The sequence below is a fragment of the Bidens hawaiensis genome, unplaced genomic scaffold (genome assembly GCF_021521415.1).
Source record: "Bidens hawaiensis isolate Kalapana, Puna unplaced genomic scaffold, B.hawaiensis_p1.1 tig00038128_1, whole genome shotgun sequence".
Taxonomy (NCBI): domain Eukaryota; kingdom Viridiplantae; phylum Streptophyta; class Magnoliopsida; order Asterales; family Asteraceae; genus Bidens; species Bidens hawaiensis.
The window spans coordinates 137,447-160,130 of record NW_027496682.1 but is presented as its reverse complement, the minus strand read 5'-3'; the positions used below and the strand labels follow the sequence as shown (position 1 = coordinate 160,130).

General features: G+C 35.7%; 1 protein-coding gene across 1 annotated transcript; it reads left to right on the top strand.

Moving 5' to 3' along the window:
- Nucleotides 1–318: 318 nt before the first annotated feature.
- LOC143590049 (uncharacterized) lies at nt 319–2,560 on the top strand. Its single transcript, XM_077070646.1, has 5 exons — nt 319–372; nt 429–488; nt 609–875; nt 1,080–1,457; nt 2,423–2,560. The coding sequence occupies exons 1-5, from the start codon at nt 319–321 to the stop codon at nt 2,558–2,560; spliced, it is 897 nt and encodes a 298-aa protein (XP_076926761.1).
- The last annotated feature ends 20,124 nt before the right edge of the window (nt 2,561–22,684 follow it).

Genomic DNA, 22,684 nt, shown 5'->3' with positions numbered 1-22,684 from the left:
CACTGTATGATAGTACCTTGTGTGATGTGAACCACGGTTCACACCCGGGAATTTTCTCCTTAGGTTGGGATTTGACAGCTCATTAAAAAGAAAGACGGAAGTATGAGAATATGTATAGATTACCGCGAGTTGAATAAGCTTACGGTGAAGAATAGATATCCGATGCCACGGATTGATGTTTTCTTCGATCAATTACAAAGTGTTAGTTGGTTCTCACGTATAGACCTCAGATCAGGTTATAATTAGTTGAAAGTGACAGAGACGAACATTCCTAAGATAGTTTTTCGGCCGCGGTATGGATATGATGAGTGTCTCGTGATGTCGTTTGGGCTGACGAATGCTCCGGCAATGTTTATGGATATGATGAATAGGGTATGTCGGCCGATGTTAGACAAATTAGTTATCATTTTCATCGACGATAATTGTAGACTTTGAAGAAAGAGAAACAGTATGCTAACTTTTCAAAGTGCGCCTTTTGGTTGCGTGAGGTACAGTTTTTAGGCCATATAATCAATATTGAAGGGATCATCGTGCCGCTAAGATTGAGACAATAATGAATTGTTAGACTCCTCATTACCCAACTGAGATATGCAGTTTCTTAAGATTAGCCGGCTATTAGGACATTCATTCAAGAGTTCTCTAAGATAGCTGCACCATTGACTGGAATGACCAGAAAGACTGTAGTATTCACTTGGGCTAATCATGAAGAAGAAGGTTTTGAAGAGTTGAAGAAAAGACTCACACAAGCCCTGATTCATGCTTTACCTAATGATATTGAGGATTTAATGGTTTGTACTGATGCTTCGCGTTGTGGGTTAGGTTACGTGTTAATTCAACAAGGAAAGGCTATAGCTTATGCGTCCAACCAGTTGAAGGTTCACGAAAGCACATACTCGACACATGACTTAGAGTGAGTAGTAGTGAATGCTCTCAAGACTTGGAGACACTACCTAGACGGTACTAAGTGTACGATCTATTCAGGCCATAAGAGTTTGATGTATTTCGTTAAGCAGAAAGAATTGAATATGAGATAGAGAAGGTGGTTAGAATTGATAAAGGAATGTGATTGTGATATCAAGTACTATCCTGGTAAGGTTAATGTGGTCGCTGACTCACTAAGCCGTAAGAACAAAGAAGTCATCGCAACGGGAAAGTCTTCTTATAAGTTAATCATTAATTCAGACTTCTTTGGAGAAATCAGCAAGGCTCAGGCAGAAGTCCTTAAAGATGAAAGGTTAAGGAAGAAGATAAGAATTTTTGGGCAACAAATTGAGTTGGTAGATAACACTCATGGTGAAAAGACCAGGTTTGGCTGTATGCAGATTCCAGGCCAGGGAGATCTTAGAGGCCGAATCCTAGATGAAGTTCATAGGTCCAGATACTCGATTCATCCTGGATCCACGAAGATGTATCAATACTTGATGAGAGACTACTGGTGGCCGGGTATGAAAAACAAGGTAATAGAATATGTTAGTAAATGTTTGACTTGTTTGCAAGTCAAAGCTGAACATTATAAACTTTATGGGAAGATACAACCATTAGAGATACCAGAATGAAAATGGGAACACATCACCATGGATTTCATAAGTAAGCTACCTCACATAGCTAACAATCATGATACCATTTGGGTGATTGTGGGCCGTTTAACGAAAACTGCTCGCTTTTGCCTATACGAGAAGCAATCTCGTCAGAAATGTTAGCAAAAGTGTTTATAAGCGAGATTGTGGCAAAGCGTGGGGCACCATTATGAATCGTGCTTGACAGAGATACTCACTTTACTTCAAGATTTTGGAAGAGGTTCCACGAAGCTATGGGAACGAGACTAAACATCAGTTCGATGTATCAAACCCTTGAGGATATGCTACATGCTTGTATGCTAGACATTGGAGGAAGTTGGGGTGATCACTTACATTTAGCAGAATTTTCTTACAACAATAGCTATCATTCGGGTATTGGTATGCCGCCGCTTGAGATGTTATACGGTAGACGTTGCAGAACTACGGTATGTTGGGGAGAAATTGGCCAGAAAGAACTTGCAAGTTTAGAGGTCGTGCAAGAAACCTCCTTATAGTTTGACCAGATTAAGGCGAGAATGAAAGCTGCTCAAGATCATCAAAAGTCAGAATAAGCGGCGACGACCGATTGAGTTTAACGTTGGTGATAACGTGATGCTTAAGGTCCTGCCATTGAAGGGAATTAGCCGCTTCAGGGAAAGAGGAAAGTTGAGTCCAATGTACATTGGACCATTTAAGATCATAATCGGGTAGACGAAGTGGCTTATAAGCTTGAATTTCCAGAGGAATTGGAGGGAATTCACTCTACCTTTCACATTTCTCACTTGAGAAAATGTTACACATCCCTCCTGCTATTAGAAGACATTGAAGTGTATGAGAAGCTAAACTACATTGAATAACTTGTGAAGATAGCTGACAGGAAAGAGAAGCAGCTTCGTCACAAAGTCATTCCTTATTCGAAGTCATATGGAAGCATCGTAAGGGATCAGATGCTACTTGGGAAGTTAAAGAGGAGATGCAAAGTTTTACCCGAAATTGTTTTGTGATAGTTAGGTTTCATGGACGAAACCTCTTTTAAGGAGGGTAGACTTGTAACACCCGACTTTTTAAAAGTAATAGATAAAGGGATTTTATATATTTAAGTAGGCGTTATTTGTGACTAAATATTAATAATTTTGAGTGGTAGACTTAGATAAAGTATGGACTTGGAATATAGAATGTGGATTAACATGTGTCATGGGCCTAAGCTCCATGGGCTTGGAGTATTTAAACCCCTTAAACCCTAGCCAGTTTCCATATTTACTAACACACTCTCAAAACACATACATCTTGAATCCAAGAATTTGCAAGAACGAATCCCACACGTTTCAAGAAACAAGAAAAACGTTCAAGATCTAAATCAATTCAAGGTACGTTTGAAGATATAAGCTTGTTCATTTAAGTTCGGCAAGTTTGGATTTTCTAGATCTGGCGGAGATGGGGTTTTTCTAAACCGAGACAAAAGATTTGAACTTGTATCCAACCACGTTTAAGTCTACGGTTTATAATAATAATAAACTTAAACATGATAATAATAATGCTACTTTAGCATTTGAACAAAACATAATAATAATTATGTTAATAATAACAATAATAATCAAAGTAGTATAATAATAATAATAATAATAATAACAGCTACCAGTGGCCGAGAAACCTTAAAAACAGTTGAAATGATGTTATGACCATCCAGTCGTCGGCAGTGGAGTGGTTGGGTTGTTGGTTTATGAACGAAAGGTCACAGGCTCGAATCCCAGTTCTCGCAAGCGCTTTTTGTGATTTGAAGCAAATGCGAATTGGGCCTTGTATGCGAGGAAGCCCACATGAGTGATAGGCTTGATAACATGTTAGACTTGGGTACGAGTTGGATTGGAATACCATGTTAGACTTGGGTACAATGCGTGATGGGCTTGATAACATGCAAGAATGGGCCTAAATGCGAATTGGGTCGTTTGCAAATCCAATAACTGGCCTGCATGCAAGAAGAGTTGGTTTGCGAATCTGAGAACTAGCCTGTAAGCGAGTAGAGTTGGGTTGCAAATCTGAGAACAAGACCTAAGTTGCGAGAACAAGATGCAAGTTGAGTCCCAGGTAAACTGTTGGGCCTGATCCAATAAGCAAATAAACTGTTAGGCATTCTCCCTCATAAACCAAGCTGATTCAATTTGTCATAAACCTAACTAACCGACCTCGGCAACTTCTTTAAATCCCATTAGCTTTTTAAAAAATAAGCTAGCTGGTAAATGAAATATATATATAAAATGAAAGAAGGATATACTTAATAAATGAAAGAAATATGAACATATGAAATGAAAGAAGTATATAATAAATAAAAGAAACATACACATAATAGGAAGGATTTAAGAACTACCTTCGTTAATCAAGGTAACCCCGCTAGATTAAATAAGCTTAAACATCAAGTCTAGTTCATCAAGTACACTCAGTGTACCTCACTAATTTGGATAACTCAATTTACTAACTTGATTAGTTAAGATTGTAGTTAAATAGTTACTTAGTACTTTTGAGTTTGAACTGTTAGCCATGCTCAATTGAAGAAGGGAGTCAATATTAAGTCGGAATGTAGCAAGATTAAGGTGAGTTTCTATCCCCTTTTTCTTGAAATGTTTTGGGGTTGTGTGCATACTTGCAAGAAAAAAATTTATATATGTTATTTGAATATAACCATATATTGTAAGAATTTGTCGTATGTGTTTATTGTGCTTATACATATATGATTGTAAGAGTTATATATCGAGTAGATTGTAAGAGTTAGGCTGCATACCTTTATAATATATGTGAAAGAGTTAGGATGACAGACCCTTCTAATATCTAGCAAGAGTTAAAGTGGCAGACTCTATAACATTTGTGTAACAGTTAGAATGGTTGACTCTATGATATCAGTGCAAGAGTTAGGGCGGTAGACCCTTAGAATATTTGTGCAAGAATGTAAGAATAAATGTATGCATAAGTATGGAGTAAGAAGGTAAGTATAGGTTGTATGTAAGAATTGTATCCTAGGATACGAAGGTGTATGCTTAATGTGTAAGAATAATATATGACTTGTTAAACTAGAACTCACTTAGCGTAGCTGACTTTTAGTATGCACGCAGGCAAAGAGAATTTGGTAGCTGGCTTTAGGAGAACACATGGCAATGAAGAATAATGACTGGCATCGGACGAAAGAAGAGTTTTATCATGTTATATTTATTTCTGAACTTAAGACAAGTTTTATTGTTTGTTGAAAGAGATTAGAATGCATTGTTCTCACGAATGGTTGAAGTTTATTATTCCGCGAATGTTTTAATTAACACTGATTTGACAACCATGTATGAGTAAATCCAACGACAATACCAGTGTCACTAAACTTGAGAATGAAATCTTAGAGTTGAAAAACAAAATTAGCAAGTTTAGAGATTCGTCATTCCTTCTAAATGAGATTATTGAGGTTAGTAAATCTCATCAGAAGAATGAGAAAGCTGGTTTGGGATTTGTTGAAATTCCACCTCCATTCAAGGATGACTATTCTTGTATTCCTGAGATGGTTAAAACCAAACATGTTGAATCTAATCCTGTATCAGAACCTAAACCAATAATCTCAGAAAAACAAGAAAATATTGAGGTAAATGGGAAAAATATTGTTTCTGATAAACCAATTCATGATAAAGTTCATATCAAAAGTAATTCGGTCTTTACCGAAAATGAAATCGATGGATCGATTGAAGAACTGAATGAACCAGAGGTGATTTATAAAATGATAACATTCCTACTGAAAATTACATTCTATGTGAACCATTTAATAATAAGTCAACGTTTAATATATCTCCGAAAGTTTCATAACGAGAGCCCAAGACTGAGGCTTGGGCTGCCTTTTTGAACTAATCATCTTACTTTATGTGCAGAGTTCATGCAGAACAATTTCAGGAGATAAATGGATTCTCGACAGGGGATGTTCTCGGCATATTACTGGCAATCTCGATCTCCTATCAAACGTGAAAGATATTCAGGGGGGATACGCGGCTTTTACGGGTAATCAGGGTGGAATGATTACTAAGGAAGGAAAGGTTTCAACCGGTAGTATTACGTTTGAAAAGGTAAATTATTGTTAAAAGGTAGATCACAACTTACTAGGCATTTTTCAGATTTGTGATAAGAAGTATACTACCTTGTTCACCGACAAGGAATGAGTAATCCTTCAATCGGGATTCACGATTCCTAAAGACATGGTTGTCATGCGATCACCTCGATCGAATGATATTTATGTCTTGGATATGGGACTTCAGGTATCTACCACACCTTCTAAGACATGCTTTATCTCGAAAGCAACCGAGAAGATACGATTCTCTGGCACATGCGTATGGGACACATCCACATTTGCAAGATGAATCATTTGATTGCGAATAACTTAGTGGATGGTGTATCCCTTAAGAACTTCAAGCTGAATGACCATTGTATTGCCTGTAAGAAGGGAAAACAGAAAAAGAAGTCTCACCCGAGTAAAATGCTGAATTCTATCGATACTCCATTTGAACGACTTCATATGGACTTGTTTGGTCCTGTGTATCGTCCGAGTATCGTGGGAGACCTCTACTGTTTGGTGGTGACTAATGACTACTTGAGGTACTCATGGGTCTTATTTATGAGTATCAAAGATTAAACGCTGGTTTTGATACAGAATCTTATCACGAATATCGAATCACTTTACAAACACAAAGTGAGACGAATTCAGAGTGATAACGAACGGAATTCAAGAACAACATGTTTGATTTTTTTTGTATTCAACAGGGAATACATCGGGAATATAGTGCTCCATATGTACCGCAACAAAATGGTGTTTCAGAATGAAAGAATCGGACGTAAATCAAAGCGGCTAGGACTATGTTAGCGGATTCAAAGCTTCTGGTCCAATTCTGGAATGAAGCTGTGAACACCGCATATTATACATTGAACAGAGTCCCCATGGTTAAGAAGTTCAAGAAAATGAGCTACGAACTTCTTAATAATCGAAAGCCGAACTTAAAGTATTTGGAACCATTTGGGAGCCCGTGCACTATATTGAAGAAAGATGCTTGAAAGTTTGAATAAAAAGAATTCAAGGGTTATATTCTTGGGTACGCTTCACCCAAGAAACGAGTGTCTAACATTTCTTCAATGTGTGTGGAAGAGTGATATCACATTGAATGTCAAAGCTACACCACACCTCCTACCAGCAATGTGCCTGATGGATGTTTGACGTCTCGGTCTTTGTAAAGTATTATTATATTAGAATTTAATGTATAGGGGTTATTTTGGTAATTTGTATGCCCGCTTGCTAATCTATGTTGGGCACATTCGTTAAGTATTAACGAATGTGACCTATTCACTAAATGTAACCTCATTTGTTAAGTTTGTTTAACAAACGAGATGAACGAATGTGGGCCATTCATGTCACTAAATGTATTTTGTAACGAATGAGTGTCATTCATTAAGGGATGTTTAACGATTGGCTTCATCTCCTATCTATACCCCTGTAATAGTATTCTAAACTATCTAAGTTTGTTATTATTGAATCCATGTCGTTACTCTGCTGAATTTTCTCTAGAAACACACTAACACTCTTCATTCACGTAATCATATAATCCTATTAGTAATTATATGAACGAATCAGTCACTGTTTTCACAAAACTAGATCCACATGAACGATATGGATTCTCACTTAAAGAGCTCGTTCCCCCTCCTTTTTCACTTCTTGCAAATTAAAACTTCACTTCCACTACTCCCACTAATCTTAGAGTTCTATAAAAACTCAGCATTAAAAGTTTATACAATGCAAGTAACATGGGAAAGGAAATAAAATCTAAATCCCTTTAATTGTTCGGGATATTGCCCTCATGTCAAGTTTCTTTTGTAAAGGATTATAAAGTTTCGCTTAGGCATGATAACATCATACTTTCGTATACCTTAAACTTGGATTCTTTCGTGTCCAAATCTTTAAAGTAGTTATAGAGACAAACTTAGAAGGAACAATATTTAGTATATCAATTATTGTCTTTTAGGCTTTAGTCTTACTTTCTCCTTTGAAATTTCCCATCTCATAGGTAAGTTAGTGGTAGCGGCCTAAGCAAATTCTAATTTGTCTAGCTTCAGTTGTTTATCCTTTTGTACACACACTTTATTAACTCACTTATTAAACATTTGTCTATAAGAGTGTTATAGTTGAAATAACATAAAAATGTGTGGGAAGAGAAGTCATTATGAAGTACACTAGAAAACCGTTGCTTATTTCCATGTCTTACCCCTTTAATTTATAGGACATGTCACTCATCATCATTATGTGCCTCCGCACACCACTAGCTTCACATATTTTGAAGTGAGTATCTTCAGAATTAGAGTATAGTTTCCCTGATGGCACTTGAGATGGAATTACTGATAACCATTAGAGACATTCACTTTAACCTCTCCCACTTTTCATTCCCAACTTTCTGATTAGTATTTTCAGCAGCAAAAGCACTGACAACATCACATCTTAGGGCATAATCAAGATCCAACACTTCAAGAGTTAGTTTAATTGAGTCCCTCCTTGTGATAAAGTCTGCCCTGTCAGTAGTTTAATCCAAGGGTAGGACTTAAAGTGGATACTAGATTGATATAAATAGAAGAGTTGACTTAAGCTAAATTAGGTATAATTGATTAAGATAGACTATATATATATATATATATAGGGAGAGAACACCTCTTAAAGAGAGAACTAGAGAACTAACAAATAACTATTTTTAACTTTTTTTAAAAAAATATTTTGTGAATTTTTTTTTCTTTCTTCATTCTAATAAGATGATATTGTTCCTTAAAAAAACCGTCGATGTAGTGCATATGTACACTAATGTGTATTACATATATGCAATAGTGTATTATTGCATATAATACGACACAATTACATTATACAATAAACACTATCGAATATATGCAAATACGACAATAATAATTGTATGCAACACACACTATCGCATATACGTAATACAACACTAATGCACATATGTACTATATCGAATTTTTTTGATTTCTATATATAATATAACACTATTGCATGAATACAATACAAACCATTGCATACATGCTATTCAACACTATTGCACATATCAAAATACACACTAGTGCACATATGCAATAATAAAAAGTCGATGTATTGCATATGTGCACTACAACGAGTTTTTTTATTATTTTATTTTTATATGTTTATCTAGTAAAGATTAACAACAAATAGGTTTTTATCTTCAATATATATATATATATATATATATATTTTTTTTTTTGAAGATAAAAACCTATTACAACAACAAAATAATAGGCTAAAAGTAAAGTTAAATTTGAAGATTGATTTGACGTTGGCTATGATCAAAATTCAAATGTGATGAACTATTAAAGTAAGGTTCTACTTAAATTTTAGCTTCGCGTTGGATATGACCAAAATTTAAATATTATGAATAATTTAAACTAAGGTTCTAGTTGAACGTTGACTTCGAATTGGCTAAGACCAACATTCAAATATTATGAACAATTTAAAGTAAGATTCAAGTTGAATTTTGGCTCCCCGTTGTCTTTGACTAAAATTTAAAATAATGTTCTACTTGAATGTTAGCTTGCTTTGGCTATGACCAATGTTAAAGTGTTATTAAGATACTAAAATAAGGTTCTATCAGGACCGGATCTCATGCACAACTAATGATAGTCGAACAGAGCACACAACATCTAAATAACGAAGACCTTCTGAATATACCGGCGGAATCAGTATAAACAGAGTGTAGGATTGATTGTACAAATCGCTATGGTACCGATTGGTACCGGTACCGGTACTGACTCGGTACCAAGGTTTTGAGTTTTCAGGACCGGTACGGTACCGGTATTTCCCGAATTTTACCTTAAATACAGGTACTGTCCCGGTACTGAACCGAACATTTCGGTACCGGTACCAAAAAATTGCGATTTTCAGGATCGGGATTTTTGGTACCGGTACCGGTATGGTACCGAGCTCATCCCTAGTATGAATAATATCATAAACACAAAGAAATAAACAAAAGATTCCAATATATTTTAATATATCATGAACAATGAAACAGTTTATAGGGTTTGCGTGGAATGTCTAGGGTTTCGTGATGGGGGTATAAGGTAACATGAATGAGGAATATTCGCTCTGATCATTATGCACCCATATCTTATGTGTTTCTTTTCAGAAAACCTAAGATTCTATTAATAGGCTCATAGACATTCCTTCTAGAAACCCTAGTGATTACATAATGAATGAAAATAATTACATGTGTAAAACTGGTCTTCGAGTATGATGAATCCTTGTTGAGCGGACCTTATAGTACAGTGTATGCTCGAAACATGTCTTCGAGCAGACTTTACTTAGAATATTTTCATAAGAAAATATTCTACTCCAGCTGACTTCAATCTTCATAACTTATCCAAACTTTGCTCGAATAGGTTCCATGAGCAAACATGTTCTCCTTGATCTCTTCAATCTTTCCTTAGGATTTATTGTGAACAACTCTAGCATGCTCGGGTACTGAAACTTGCTCGGGATTGAACCATGCTCGAAGCTTATACTTAAAACATTTGAGATATTCCTTTATTGTATCAATTCTCGACCCACCAAGATGCTCGAAAGACTTGGTTTAAGCTGGATAGATCAAGTTGCTTGCTCAAATAGCAAACTATACTCGATGGAGAACATTCTTGCTCGACGAAGTGTAGCTTACTAGAAGCTTTCAACACTTAGAAGAATTCCAAAAGATAAACTTACACGCATAAGATATCATGCTCGGGGTAGTAATTCTATGCTCGACGGTCCAAGCTTGCTTGGAGTCCATACTTAATGATTTCTTGAGGAGGTTGAGAAGATTCCAAGCTTGCAAATGTCTGACTCAACAATCTCCCCCAAGATTGGAACAAGCTTAGATGCATCAAAACATACCTGCATTAAGTTACACATTTGTCAAAATATAATCACAAACAATATGAAGAAATAGTCATTACATTACATAATCATAATTTTGCCTTTAAGGCATTACACATCAAATTACAAATTCATCAATTATAAATTCAAATAAAAAATACATAAAAAGATAAAAACTACAAAAATTCGTAAGATACTCCCTTTCAGCACAAGTCTTTGCAGTTCCTTATCCACACTCCAGCCTCCTAGTCCTGTTCAGTTTATCATGTCTAACAGCCACAGCTCGTTGCTTGAACATATCTAGTTCTACACCATCCATTGAGTCCAGTGATATCTCCACTTCCATAATATTAGTTAAGTCTTGGACGTATATGAACTGTAATTTCGAATCATGCTCAACAATAGCAATCACTTTTCCTTCTGAGTTTCTGAGTGACACAGTGTCACTGTTTTATTAAATGTGATACTAGAGATTCTTCCATTTTCCTGGACCTGAGAGTTAGGTACCAACATCTCCCTTCTCATAGCCAGGCTCTCTCTGAGTGTTCTTTAGTAGAGCTAAATGATTTATGTTGAGTGCTGGAGTTTCTCTTTTATGTTTCTTTCTTTTATGATTGAGGGTAAGTGTATTCAGACCATCTTAAATCTCGTAATCTCTTTTCTCTCCTGGTCTGTCCATTTCCTCTTTTTATCCAACAAAGGAAATCCCTTTTCTTGTTGTTCATGTAAATACATTGGCAGGTCATTCCTTTGTTGTCCGACCAGTCTGTCCTTTTGAAAATAATCATATAATCCAGTCTGGCCATTTCTTCCAATTGTTCTCTTCTAAACTCCCTGAAGTCCTCTCTGAACACAATCTGACTTTCAACACCATCTTTAGTCACTACCTTCAAGGTTCTTGATCTCGAATCAAAGTACAGGTTTGTTGGCAAGTTAAAATAATTCCTTTCTGGTTGTTCCCTCTGCACTTCTGATCTGATCATCTGTCTGGGAGCTCTTGATGATCATGGTTTCTTTGAATGTTTCTTCTCAGATTCATCATATAGCCTCTTTATCTCAGATTTGGCTTTCAAGATCAGCTCCATGTATTTTGCTCCCCTTTTACATAACACATTCATCATCTCAGCAGTTTTAACTTCCATTAACCCTTCATCTTCTACATGTTCTTGATGAGCCTCAATAGGCTGTATACCTCTTTCAATCTTCTCTCTTTTTCCAACTTTTTCTTCTCCTCGTTATATAACCTCAGCTCTCTGTTGTAAATTTCAATCATCTCCTCTTTTGAAAGATTTTCAATTTGAGCCTCAGTCATCCCCTTTGTTAGCAATAATTCCTTTAGAATTTTAACCCTTTCTAGGTCTTCAAACCATTCTTTCACTTCAGCCTTCTTTTGATCAGCTATTAGTTTGGCCTTTTCTTCTTCATTCTTTTTCTGGCTTTCTCTTTAAGTTCACAATTTTTCTTTCTCTACCTCATGAGCTTCTTTCACCAATCTGGCTTTTTCTTTCAGAAGTGTCTTTGAGCAATCTTTGTTAGCATCAAAGTCAGATCCATGGTCAACCAGGAATCTCACATCACCCTTGTACTTCTTTATCTCTTCACTTACCTTCTTCATCTCTTCACTTGCCTTCTGTGCCTCTTCTACAAACTTAGCTCTGTCCAACTCAACTTCTTTCTTGTAAAGTCTATCAATCTCCTCAAAAGGTTGTCTGTTAAGATAGGAGATGACATACTTATTTTGAATTAAGTTTTTTCTTTTGAATATTCTGTTTTTCCAACCTTCAGCTGACTTCATAATATCTTTTCTTTTCATCATCTCCAAGTGCCTTGGTTCGTATTCCAAACTTAACAAAAAGTCGATATTTTCTTCCAACTCTTTTCTTTTCTTTTCTCTATCCTCCCTTCTCTCCTTGCCCTTTTTGGAAGCAAAATTGTCAAGATTCGCATCAGAAAGCTTTTTAACAATATCATATTCCACTCCACAGTTCACAAGAAAAATAATACGTGGATCTGATCTACTATGTTCATTGAGACTGGCTTGAATATTCTCTCTCTGTTCATCAGATATATTGACTTATGGAGACTTCTCACTTTCTTCTTCAACATAAAGATCTCAACATCAATCCCTTCCAATGCCTCGATCCTCGGTTCACTAGAATCAACCTTCTTCATTTTCTATCTCCTTGCATACACTTTCTTGACCATAGGCTTTCCCTCTTTCACAATCTTCTGTCTTTTTGATTCAGGGATTCCAATAACAATCTCTTCAACTTTCTCCATAGGCTCTTCAATCACATGTTCAACTGTAGTCTCATGTGGAGCTTGATCTGTTACTTCTTCAATTCTTGGATTAGAGACATTTTCAATTAGATGTTGACTTGCAGCCTCGATTTTTCTCTATATTCTTCTTATGTTTTTCTGGCAGCCTCCACCGTCTCTTTTTCATGTTCCTCTGGATTTAACAATATATCAATGTAAGTCTTGAATAGTGAAAATTGTGAAATGAATCTGATATATCTTTCATAAGTCATATCTATCTTTTCATCTTCTTTTTGTTTTGGTTCTTCGTGCATGCCCAAACTAGAAGTCTTTTTAGATTTTTCTTCAAAAGCTTTTAACACCAAAAGCCAAGCTCTCATTAGGTTGCTTTCTTAAGCTTTCCTCTTCCTCTTCTTTGATCTTTAAGTTGATTAGTAATTCTAACACCTCTTGAGGAATTTCTTCATCTTCTTCCAATTCAGCATTCCCCATCTCCATCACTTTCTTAACAGATTCAACTTCCGCCACATCTGGATCAAAACAGATACTTTCTCTAAAATTTCCATCACCAGAAGTAATTTTTGGAGCAATTGTTGGCTGCAAGTCTTCTTCATTCAAAGCCACACCCTTACCCTTTATTTTACGTTTTTCAATATGCTCTTGAGTTTCTTCTTCTTGTTTTAACTCCCCCCTCAACCTCAGCATTCTGAATATTTTCAATCTCTACAACTTTCTCTGGCTCATCTTCCTTATCAGATTCATCATATTCGGCTTCAATCGGTTTCAGATCATTTGATATAGCCACTTCATCTTCATCACTAGCATCATCATACATCTCATCAATCAATTTCAACCCATCAGTAATATTCTTCCCCTGTTTTGGTGCATTTGAGGTCTTCTAAACTTCAACATGCTTCAGGGTTTGAATTTTCATTAAGGCCTAATGCAATGCTTCTTCCAGTGCTAAATTCTTCGCTTTAAGCTCTGCATTCTCAGCTTCTAACACCATATTTCTAGCCAGTAAATCTTGGTTTGTCAAATTAGGAGAGGATACTGGCGAGTCTTGTATTTTGAAAAGCTCTGGTTTAGATTCTGGTTGACTTGTAACAGATTCAGGTGAGTATGGTGCAAATGATTAAACAATGGGATGGGTTTCATGGTTAGCTTGGGATTGTGGGATGGGTTCAGTGACTGGTGATTTCGGTGGTGAGGAGTCTGGTTGTTCAATGAATGGCTCAGTGTCTGGTGAGGAGTGTAATGGTTCATCTGCTGGTTCTGGGCTTGGTGAAGAAGGTGGTGTAGGAATATTGGATGCTTGGTCTATAACAGGATCAGGTGAAAGAGGTGGTGTGATCTTTTGAATTGTTTCATGTATCTCATTAATTACATTATCAATAAATTGATCATCATCAATAAATTCATCAACGGTCATAGTTCCAGCCACAATGGGCTCTTCATTATGCACAATTTCCAACTGATCTCCATCAGCTGGTTCATCAATAACATCTACTTCATGTACTGGCTCATTAACCTCCAAATTTTCATTCATCTCCACGTTATCACCTGCTCCAACATTACCAGGTTCTTCAACCTCAGCATCATCACCTCCACGATGGTCATTATCATCATCATCATCATCACTATCATCGACCCCTTTTCCTTATCACTTTCTTCAGCGTCTTCAACTTCTAGCTCAGGGGATGGAGGAACTCCATCACTTCAATTTGATCATTTAATAACCACGGAAGAATATCAAATTCAACTTCTGTATCAAACTGCCTTCTTGCACCCTTGATTCTCTTATATACATTTGGGTCTTGTAAAACCAAAATACCACCATCTGTTTCCAACCCCTGTAAAGCCCGATTGATTATATTCTGTAGAAACCCCGGGTACATCAAAAATTTATCACGAGGGTTCTTCTAGGCATTGCTAACCAAACTGTTAAAAATTAATCTTGAAAAGTTGAATGGCTAGTTGTATAAGATGGCCTCGGTGGCTGTTGCCAGTTCTCTGCTTATTAGTGTCCACGTGCCTCTTCTAAATGACAAGCTTTGAATCACGTGATGGATCAAGAATCTGTAAATCAGGGGAGACATTCCCTTTTGAAATTTTCCTTCATGGATGTTCCCTTGCTACCCCCATGGTTTCTTGAAATACTCTCAACAACCTCTGTTGTGAGTATGAGAGCTGCACATTATGATTGTCATTGAGTTGAAGTGCCTCTCGTATAGATTTCTCAGTTATTTAAATCTCCTGCCCAAGAACGGTGGCTTCTATCCTCCGGCCATTAATGTCATCAGCATACTCTGCTGAACCCCAAAAATCTGTTAAATGATTTATGTAAAGCACCGGGTTATCTGTCAGTGCAATCCTAAGATTGGAATTATTCAAGAAATTTATCATTAACTCCAGTTCCTGATTTTTTTTCATTCACCTCAAGAAGGGCACACATATTGTGCTTTTGTTTGAACTTTAACGCCAGTGTATATGTAAAACAAAATTAATAGTCAGTAATATAAAGATATAAAATAACGCCGACAGTAGTTTGAGAAGAGAGTCGTCTTCAATAACATGTTCCGTGACAATTTGTGAACCTACAATATTAAGTTAATCAATTAGTAAGATGAATAATAGAAACCCTAATTCCAATAGTTGGTTATTGGAAATCCGCTATTGATTTCTTACCAAGTCAGAATCAGAGATAATTGATATAATCGAAAGTAATTAGTAGCAAGCGATTAGGAGGCAAGGGCAGAGAATAATCTACAAGGGAGGGAAAAAGTGTTTGGAAAATTTCTAAGCCCCCCTTTTATACATAACGCCTGGGGTGTAAAACCCTAGTTTGTCGTTTAGCGCAAGCAAGTATATTAAAATTGTTTATTTACTCTGCTCAAGCAAATTGCCAAAGACAGCTGTCTCCTAGTATGCTCAAAAACATTTTCAAATGTGTTCGCCCATAATCACTTCAAAAATGGTTAAGTATTAAAAATTATTCATTTAAAAGTTTGCTCGAAAGCCAAGTCTACTCAAAAGAAAACTTAACAAATTAAGTAATCTTTGGATCATTTCAAACTTGTACTCGAGTTTAACCTGTTGCTCGAGTCTTTACCATAACCAAAAGTAGCACACAAACTTTCATCTATGCTTGTTGACAAAATTATATTCGAAAGTGTAGCAATTTAACACTTAACATACAATCAGTGCATGTAAGATATTTAGTATGCTCGAAAACGCTTAGACAAATTTTCAAAAAAAAAAAAAACCACAAACTACTTGAGTATGTTATCATTGTGCTTGTCTCCTTCGTCTTACATGATATGTGCTCAAAATACTTAGAAAAAATATCAGTCACTCAAACATACTCGAACACACTCAAAGATGCAACTCTACTCGAAAACACTTAAAATAATTTTCAATCACACACCTATGCTCGTAAAGCAAAGATCACCTTTTCAAGCACAAATTCGTGCTCAAAACACTTGGAAAATATTTCACTTCACAATTTCATGCTCAAAGAGCAAAAATCAACTATTCAAGTATAAACCATACTCGAAACACTGAGAAAACTATTCTAGCATGCAAACATGCTCGAATACACTTGCAACTTTTCAAACCACAGTTTTTTAGATAAAAATACTCATATTCCTAACAGTTTAGGCATATCCACACAAAAACCTTTACTCAAATCATCAAAAATGAATCATTTAAATGCTGGACTGACTCAAGCATAAGTTTAAGGTGTAAAAGAGATCACATTTCAGTTCCTTTTTTTTTCAAAACATAATACTTTTATGAAAAGATCTCAACATGGGATCATATTGATTAGACCACATCACAACACTTTTCCTGGTCAGCATTATTATGACTTAATTCAGGTTGATAGCAGGTATTAGAAATTAGCATGATTATCATTGTTTTTGTGAGATGATTAAGGTTCAATTAATGCATAAGAATCGAATGGTCCACACTATGAATTTAATTTATCCCATATCTCTTCTTAAGGCTTATTAACTTGACTTCAACCCTTTGATGCATGGTCAAAAATATTTTTAGATATTTGAACAGTATATAAAACACAGACTTTAAGGTTGAACGTTGGACTTACAAGCCATCCAGACTTACAAGCCTTACATTCAAGGTGTTTAGGACTTATTTGAATGCCCCACCTCTGTAGTTCTCTGAGGCCCCTTTAAGTCTATTTAATTTTCAAAATTTAACAATATTTACATAGCTAATATAATTTTTTAACTATATATATTTGTGTGTGTGTGTGTGTGTATATATATACTGATTGATTTATTTAGCTGTTCATATCATAGAAAAGCAAAGTTTTGGGTTGACCATAACATCAACAGGCTTGTGCATGACTGGATAATTACCTTTCTGCCCATCATCTGAAGAGATGTATATTGAAACATACCTTCATCTTCAAATGTATATCCACATCAAGCTTAGAATGATCATATAAACAGGCATCTACACATCATGGAAAGCTACCATACAATATCAATGACTACACTTAATGCCTTTTAAGCCTATAATTCATGTGTTTATTGACTTAATCAATTTTCTATCATCTCCCATAAGGCTGGATACAATTTTATTTTTAAAAACCTTAAGCTTCTATAAAGCTTTGAATTGAATAATCTTATCGTATCTCCTTAGAGATCACCAAAAAAAAGTTTGCTATTGTCAAAAATCTTTAATTTGTATTAAAAACCTATCTTTTAATTTTCATTTTCATAACAGATTTAAAACAAACATGTCATTTGAAAATGATCATTTTGACTCACAAACACTTCAATGTTTCTTTCGAACAGGTACATTCACCATGAGTAAATGATATTCACTTAAGCACACATAGCACAAAGTTGAATCAATTTTCAAAAACAAAGTTATTTTCAATAGTTGATTCATACTTAGTCTAAAACTGTAATTTTCACTACATCACAAACAAATATGCATAATCAAGCAATTAATCACACACATCTCAAGCAACTAACAATCATCAAGCATATTCAATCAAGCACACTCATAAGTTCACACATTCAAAACAGATTAAACACTTAACAATTTGAATATTCATTTAAGCACTTAAACATATATCATCAATCAGACTTCATCTGCATTAATCATTCCTAGTGCTTTTAATAGAAAATTGAATCTGGTTGTATCAAGAGGTTTGGTGAACAAGTCAGCCAAATTGTCAGTTGTTTCAACTCGTCTCATTTCTATTAAGCCCTTTTCATTACTGGCTCTAATGAAGTGATGTCTGTTTCAATTTTTTTTTGTTTTGGAATAATGAACTGGATTTTTAACTATGAACATTGTAGCAGTATTATCAATGAAAATAGGAGTGTTAAGAAAATTCAGACCATAATCCAGCTGTTAGTTTTGGATCCATAGAGCCTGTGCACAGCAAGCAGATACAGCAATATATTCAGCTTTAGCAGTTGAAATGGACACTGTAGTTTGCTTCTTGCACAGCCAAGATACCAGTCTGTTTCCCAAAAACTGACAACCACCTGAAGTTGACTTTTTGCTTATCTTGCAACCATCATAGTCACTGTTTGTAAATGCCAGCAAGTCAAATGATCTATTCTTTGGATACCATTCCAAGATCAGGCTTTCCCTTGAGACATCTGAATATTCTCTTCACAGCTAGCATATGGGAAACCTTCGGATTTGCTTGATATCTTGCACACACACACACACACATACTGCAAACATAATATCAGGCCTTGATGCAGTCAGGTACATGAGTGATCCTATCTTAGCTCTGTATTCATGCTAATCCACTGGCTCCCTCTTTTCATCAGCAACCATCTTCCCATGAGTGTCCATAGGAGTAAACACTGTCTTCAGGTCATGGCATTTGAATTTCGTGAGAACATCTTGAACATACCTGGACTGGTTTATAAATATTCCTTCAGCTTTCTGTTACACTTTCAATCCAAGAAAGAAGTTCATTTCACCTATTGAGCTCATGCTATACTTTGACTTCATCACAGCCTCAAAATCTTTGCACATCTGCTCATTGGTTGATCAAAAAATAATGTCATCTACATAGACTTTTGATCATAGGTTCTCTCACTTGAATCATACACATTGATAATCACATCCTTTCTACCACATTCACTCTTCCCCTTTCCAATCTCCCTGTTTAAATCATCAATAACATTCAATAGGTCAGTTATGGAAAGTTCAGTAGGTACCTGAGAATTTGATGATTCCCCAGCTTCATTAATCTTGGTGATATAAGCAACATTGTCCTTCTCAATCTTAGAAGTATGGTTACTCCAATCAAACTCACCATCTAGAGGAACCATTGTCACTGTAACATTACCTTGATCACTGTTCTGATTGTTAGCACCAGCAGTCCCTCTGTTCTGATTAGTTTGAATTTGCAACTGATTATTCCTCTATTGCTGTTAGGTCTACTGTGGTTGACTATTCTGTGGATAGGGATTTTGATTCAAAGGTTGGTTCCTCTGCTGATAATTTTGCTGATTTTGATTCTGATTTTGGTAGAACCAGGCCTGATTCACCTGATTTCCAAACTGCCTAGGAAGATTGCACTTCTTGGCAAAGTGTCTTGGCTATTGGAAATTATAGCAAACGACTTTAGACTTGTGAAATCCAATCCTCTTATTAGGACCAGAGAAGTTTGACCTTCCTATCCTGTTATACAACCTCTTGCTTCTAACAACTAGCATGGCAGATTGCCATTTGAGATCCATATCTTCAAGGTCATCAACATCAATTTGCTCTAGGTCTTCCTGAACAACACTTGTATGAATGAGGTTCTTTGACACAAAAGCATTATAAGAATCTGTGAACATTGAAAACAAAGCCTAATAATCAGTTCCATGGCCTGAGTTCTGAACATAAGGAGGATGTTGATGTGCGTCGGATAACCCTATAACAATGACCCTCACAAATAAGCTTTAAATATAAAACGAAAATCCTAAAACCACACACAACTGGCAAGTGTACCGATCGTAAATAGTATAGACCTAGGAAGTCTGAGTATCGAACACGTGGACACATAAGGACGCTAACGATCACTAACCCTACACAAGACCTACCTAAGTATAATATTTAATTGATTTTTAATTTTTAATGACTTAACTGAACTAACCTGACTGACTAACAAAAGTTACCTAAAATAGAAAACATAACGGAAAACTAACGGAAAAACTTAATGACACTAACGAGGTTTTAACGAATATGGAGAAACGACTACCTAGGCAAGAATCCTATTGACAGTTCAACGGCTAACGGAATTAACTAATCACATGACACCGGGATCTTAAAAATAAATAAATCGACTAAGGCTCACTGAGGTTCACTAGATCACCTCTCGGTCTTACCAACTAACCCTCGCGAATCTAAGAAGAATAAATTAACCTACCGGAATAAAGATTACTAAGGTACCCTAATGGCGTATCTCCTCTCGGACTCAACGACACAAAATCCGCTAAAAATTGTTACTAGCAACTCTAGGGATAAAGGGGTAACAATATTTAACTTGATCTAGGACACCTATTTGCACGCAAATCTAAACTGGACAAGACCAAAACTCGCTCTTGTGCAATTCTAACCTAATCGGATAAAGACACGAGACAAACCGACTCCCTATTACCTCTCGGTCTCAAGGAAGGTGAACCTATTGAATTTTAATAATTAATTTCATAAAAGATTCCTATGGTCATGCTAACCACAAATAGATCAAAAACACCAAGTCTAAGACCTATCCAAATAACCCTAACCGAATGATACAAAATCAACCAATCAAGGCAATAAGGGGAATCACATGCAAAAATATATATAAACAATAACTAACACATCCAAGATCGAATTAAATAAATCTTTTCAATAATAATACGTCATATAACTAGTCAAAACCAAATAAACCGTCATACAAAACCAATATTCATCTCAACCTAGGTAGTTCAAAAGGTTTAGCTACTCATAATAATAATGAACGAATCAAAATTATTTGAGTTCATGACAATAGTATATAAATAATAGAGTTTAAAAACTGAAAAATTCATGCAACAACGATCTCTCAATAATCAATAATTAATTACTTGAAAGGTGGCTTCCAAAGCTTTTCACGTGAAACAATAGTGGCCGCTAACTGCTTGCTTCTCAATTCCTCTTTTTGCGGCTAGCTTCTACCAGTGGACATCTCCGAAAGGAAAATGTTTGGTTGTAGGGCCGGCTCCTTTTTCTGCCTTTTCAAACCCTCTGGAAGAAATTATCTATTATTCTCCTTTTTAAGTCTGCCGACAACCCTAAATTAATGTTGTGATGGTGGGCTAATATCTCGTTTTGGACGTCTATGGGCTGGGATAGGTCCTAAATCAAAACAATCAAGACATACATATTTTGTTATCCAAGTTATTTTAAAACTATATATGAAATCAACATTTTTAAGTCCACGTGACTTTCATGCCATTCAATCTGAATAACTGAATTTCATTATACAAATTTTAAAGTATGTTTTTCTTATAATATGAATTTATGTTTTAGTTTTCACTGAATATAATTCAAATAAAACGAACTAAATGAGTAATATTTAGTAAAAACTAACTCAAAATAATTTGTAAGTGTAAGAAATATATATTTAAAATATGTATAATTTAAGGCATATCAGATGCCCACTTGCTGTTTATGCATTGTCATTGTCTTCAATCATTTGAAAATTGAATCTTTGTTGAGCAGTGCCATACACTCTAGGTGTCTCTGAAGCAACTGAGTTTGTATCTGAGGGTTCTTCAATTATAGGATGCTCTTCAATTATAGGATGCAGTTGTTGGGATCTTGTGGACACGTTTCCCATAGGAGCTACCAATGCATTTGTAACAGGAAAGCTTGGTCTTTCCTCTTTGATCATGTGATTCTCTATCATTTCATGTTCTACAGTTTACAGAAATGAGATCACATCATCCAACTTAAAGTTGGAAAAATTCACTTTCTCTCTTATGAATTTACTTGCAGTATACCATTCTCCTAATAGAGAAGTAAGTAGCTTCTTGTTCAAATCGAAATCAGATATTTGTAAGTCTGTTGTTCTGATATAATTTACAATGGCGGTAAATCTTTAGAGCACAGAATTAAGTCTTTCACCTTCTATAAACTTGAACCTGTCAAGCTGCTGCTTAAGTCTGTCCTTTTTGATATAATGCAGCTCAATGTTTCCTTCAAACATCTCTACCACTGCATCATACATGGCTTTAGCCTTAGCGTGATGATTCACACTAGTCAGAATCTCCCAAGATAATACCAGCTTCAGCATAGATAAGGCTTTATCGTCCCTTTTCTTCATTTGCCTCTCAACTACTTGATTATTGCCTATAGTTTCATTCGAAACATATGGACCATCCCTGATAGAATTCAACAGCTTTGTATCATCATAGTTCACAGCAGCTTCAAATAAAACCTTCCATTTGATGTAGTTTTCTTGTCACGACAGTCTTGGGATCTTATTAGTTGATACTTCTTATTCGTCCATTTCTTCAGCCTTATCAGATCCGGAAGCAGAAACCTTGTGGACCCTAAAGCTTCAACCTTTATCACCCAAACTTCAATCCTGTGGTCTTCAAAGACCATACACGGTCTAATACCACTTGTCAGGACCGGATCTTGTGCACAACTAATGATAGTCGACAAGAGCACACAAGATCTAAACAACGAAGACCTTCTGAATACACCTGCGGAATCAGTATAAATAGAGTGTAGGATTGATTGTATGAATGATATCGCAAACACAAAGCAATAAACAAAAGATTCCAATATATTTTAATATATCATTAATTAAAAATGGAACAGTTTATAGGGTTTGCATGGAATGTCTAGGGTTTCGTGACGGCAGTACAAGGTAACATAAATGAGGAATATTCGCTTTAACCGTTATGCACCCATATCCCGTATCTTA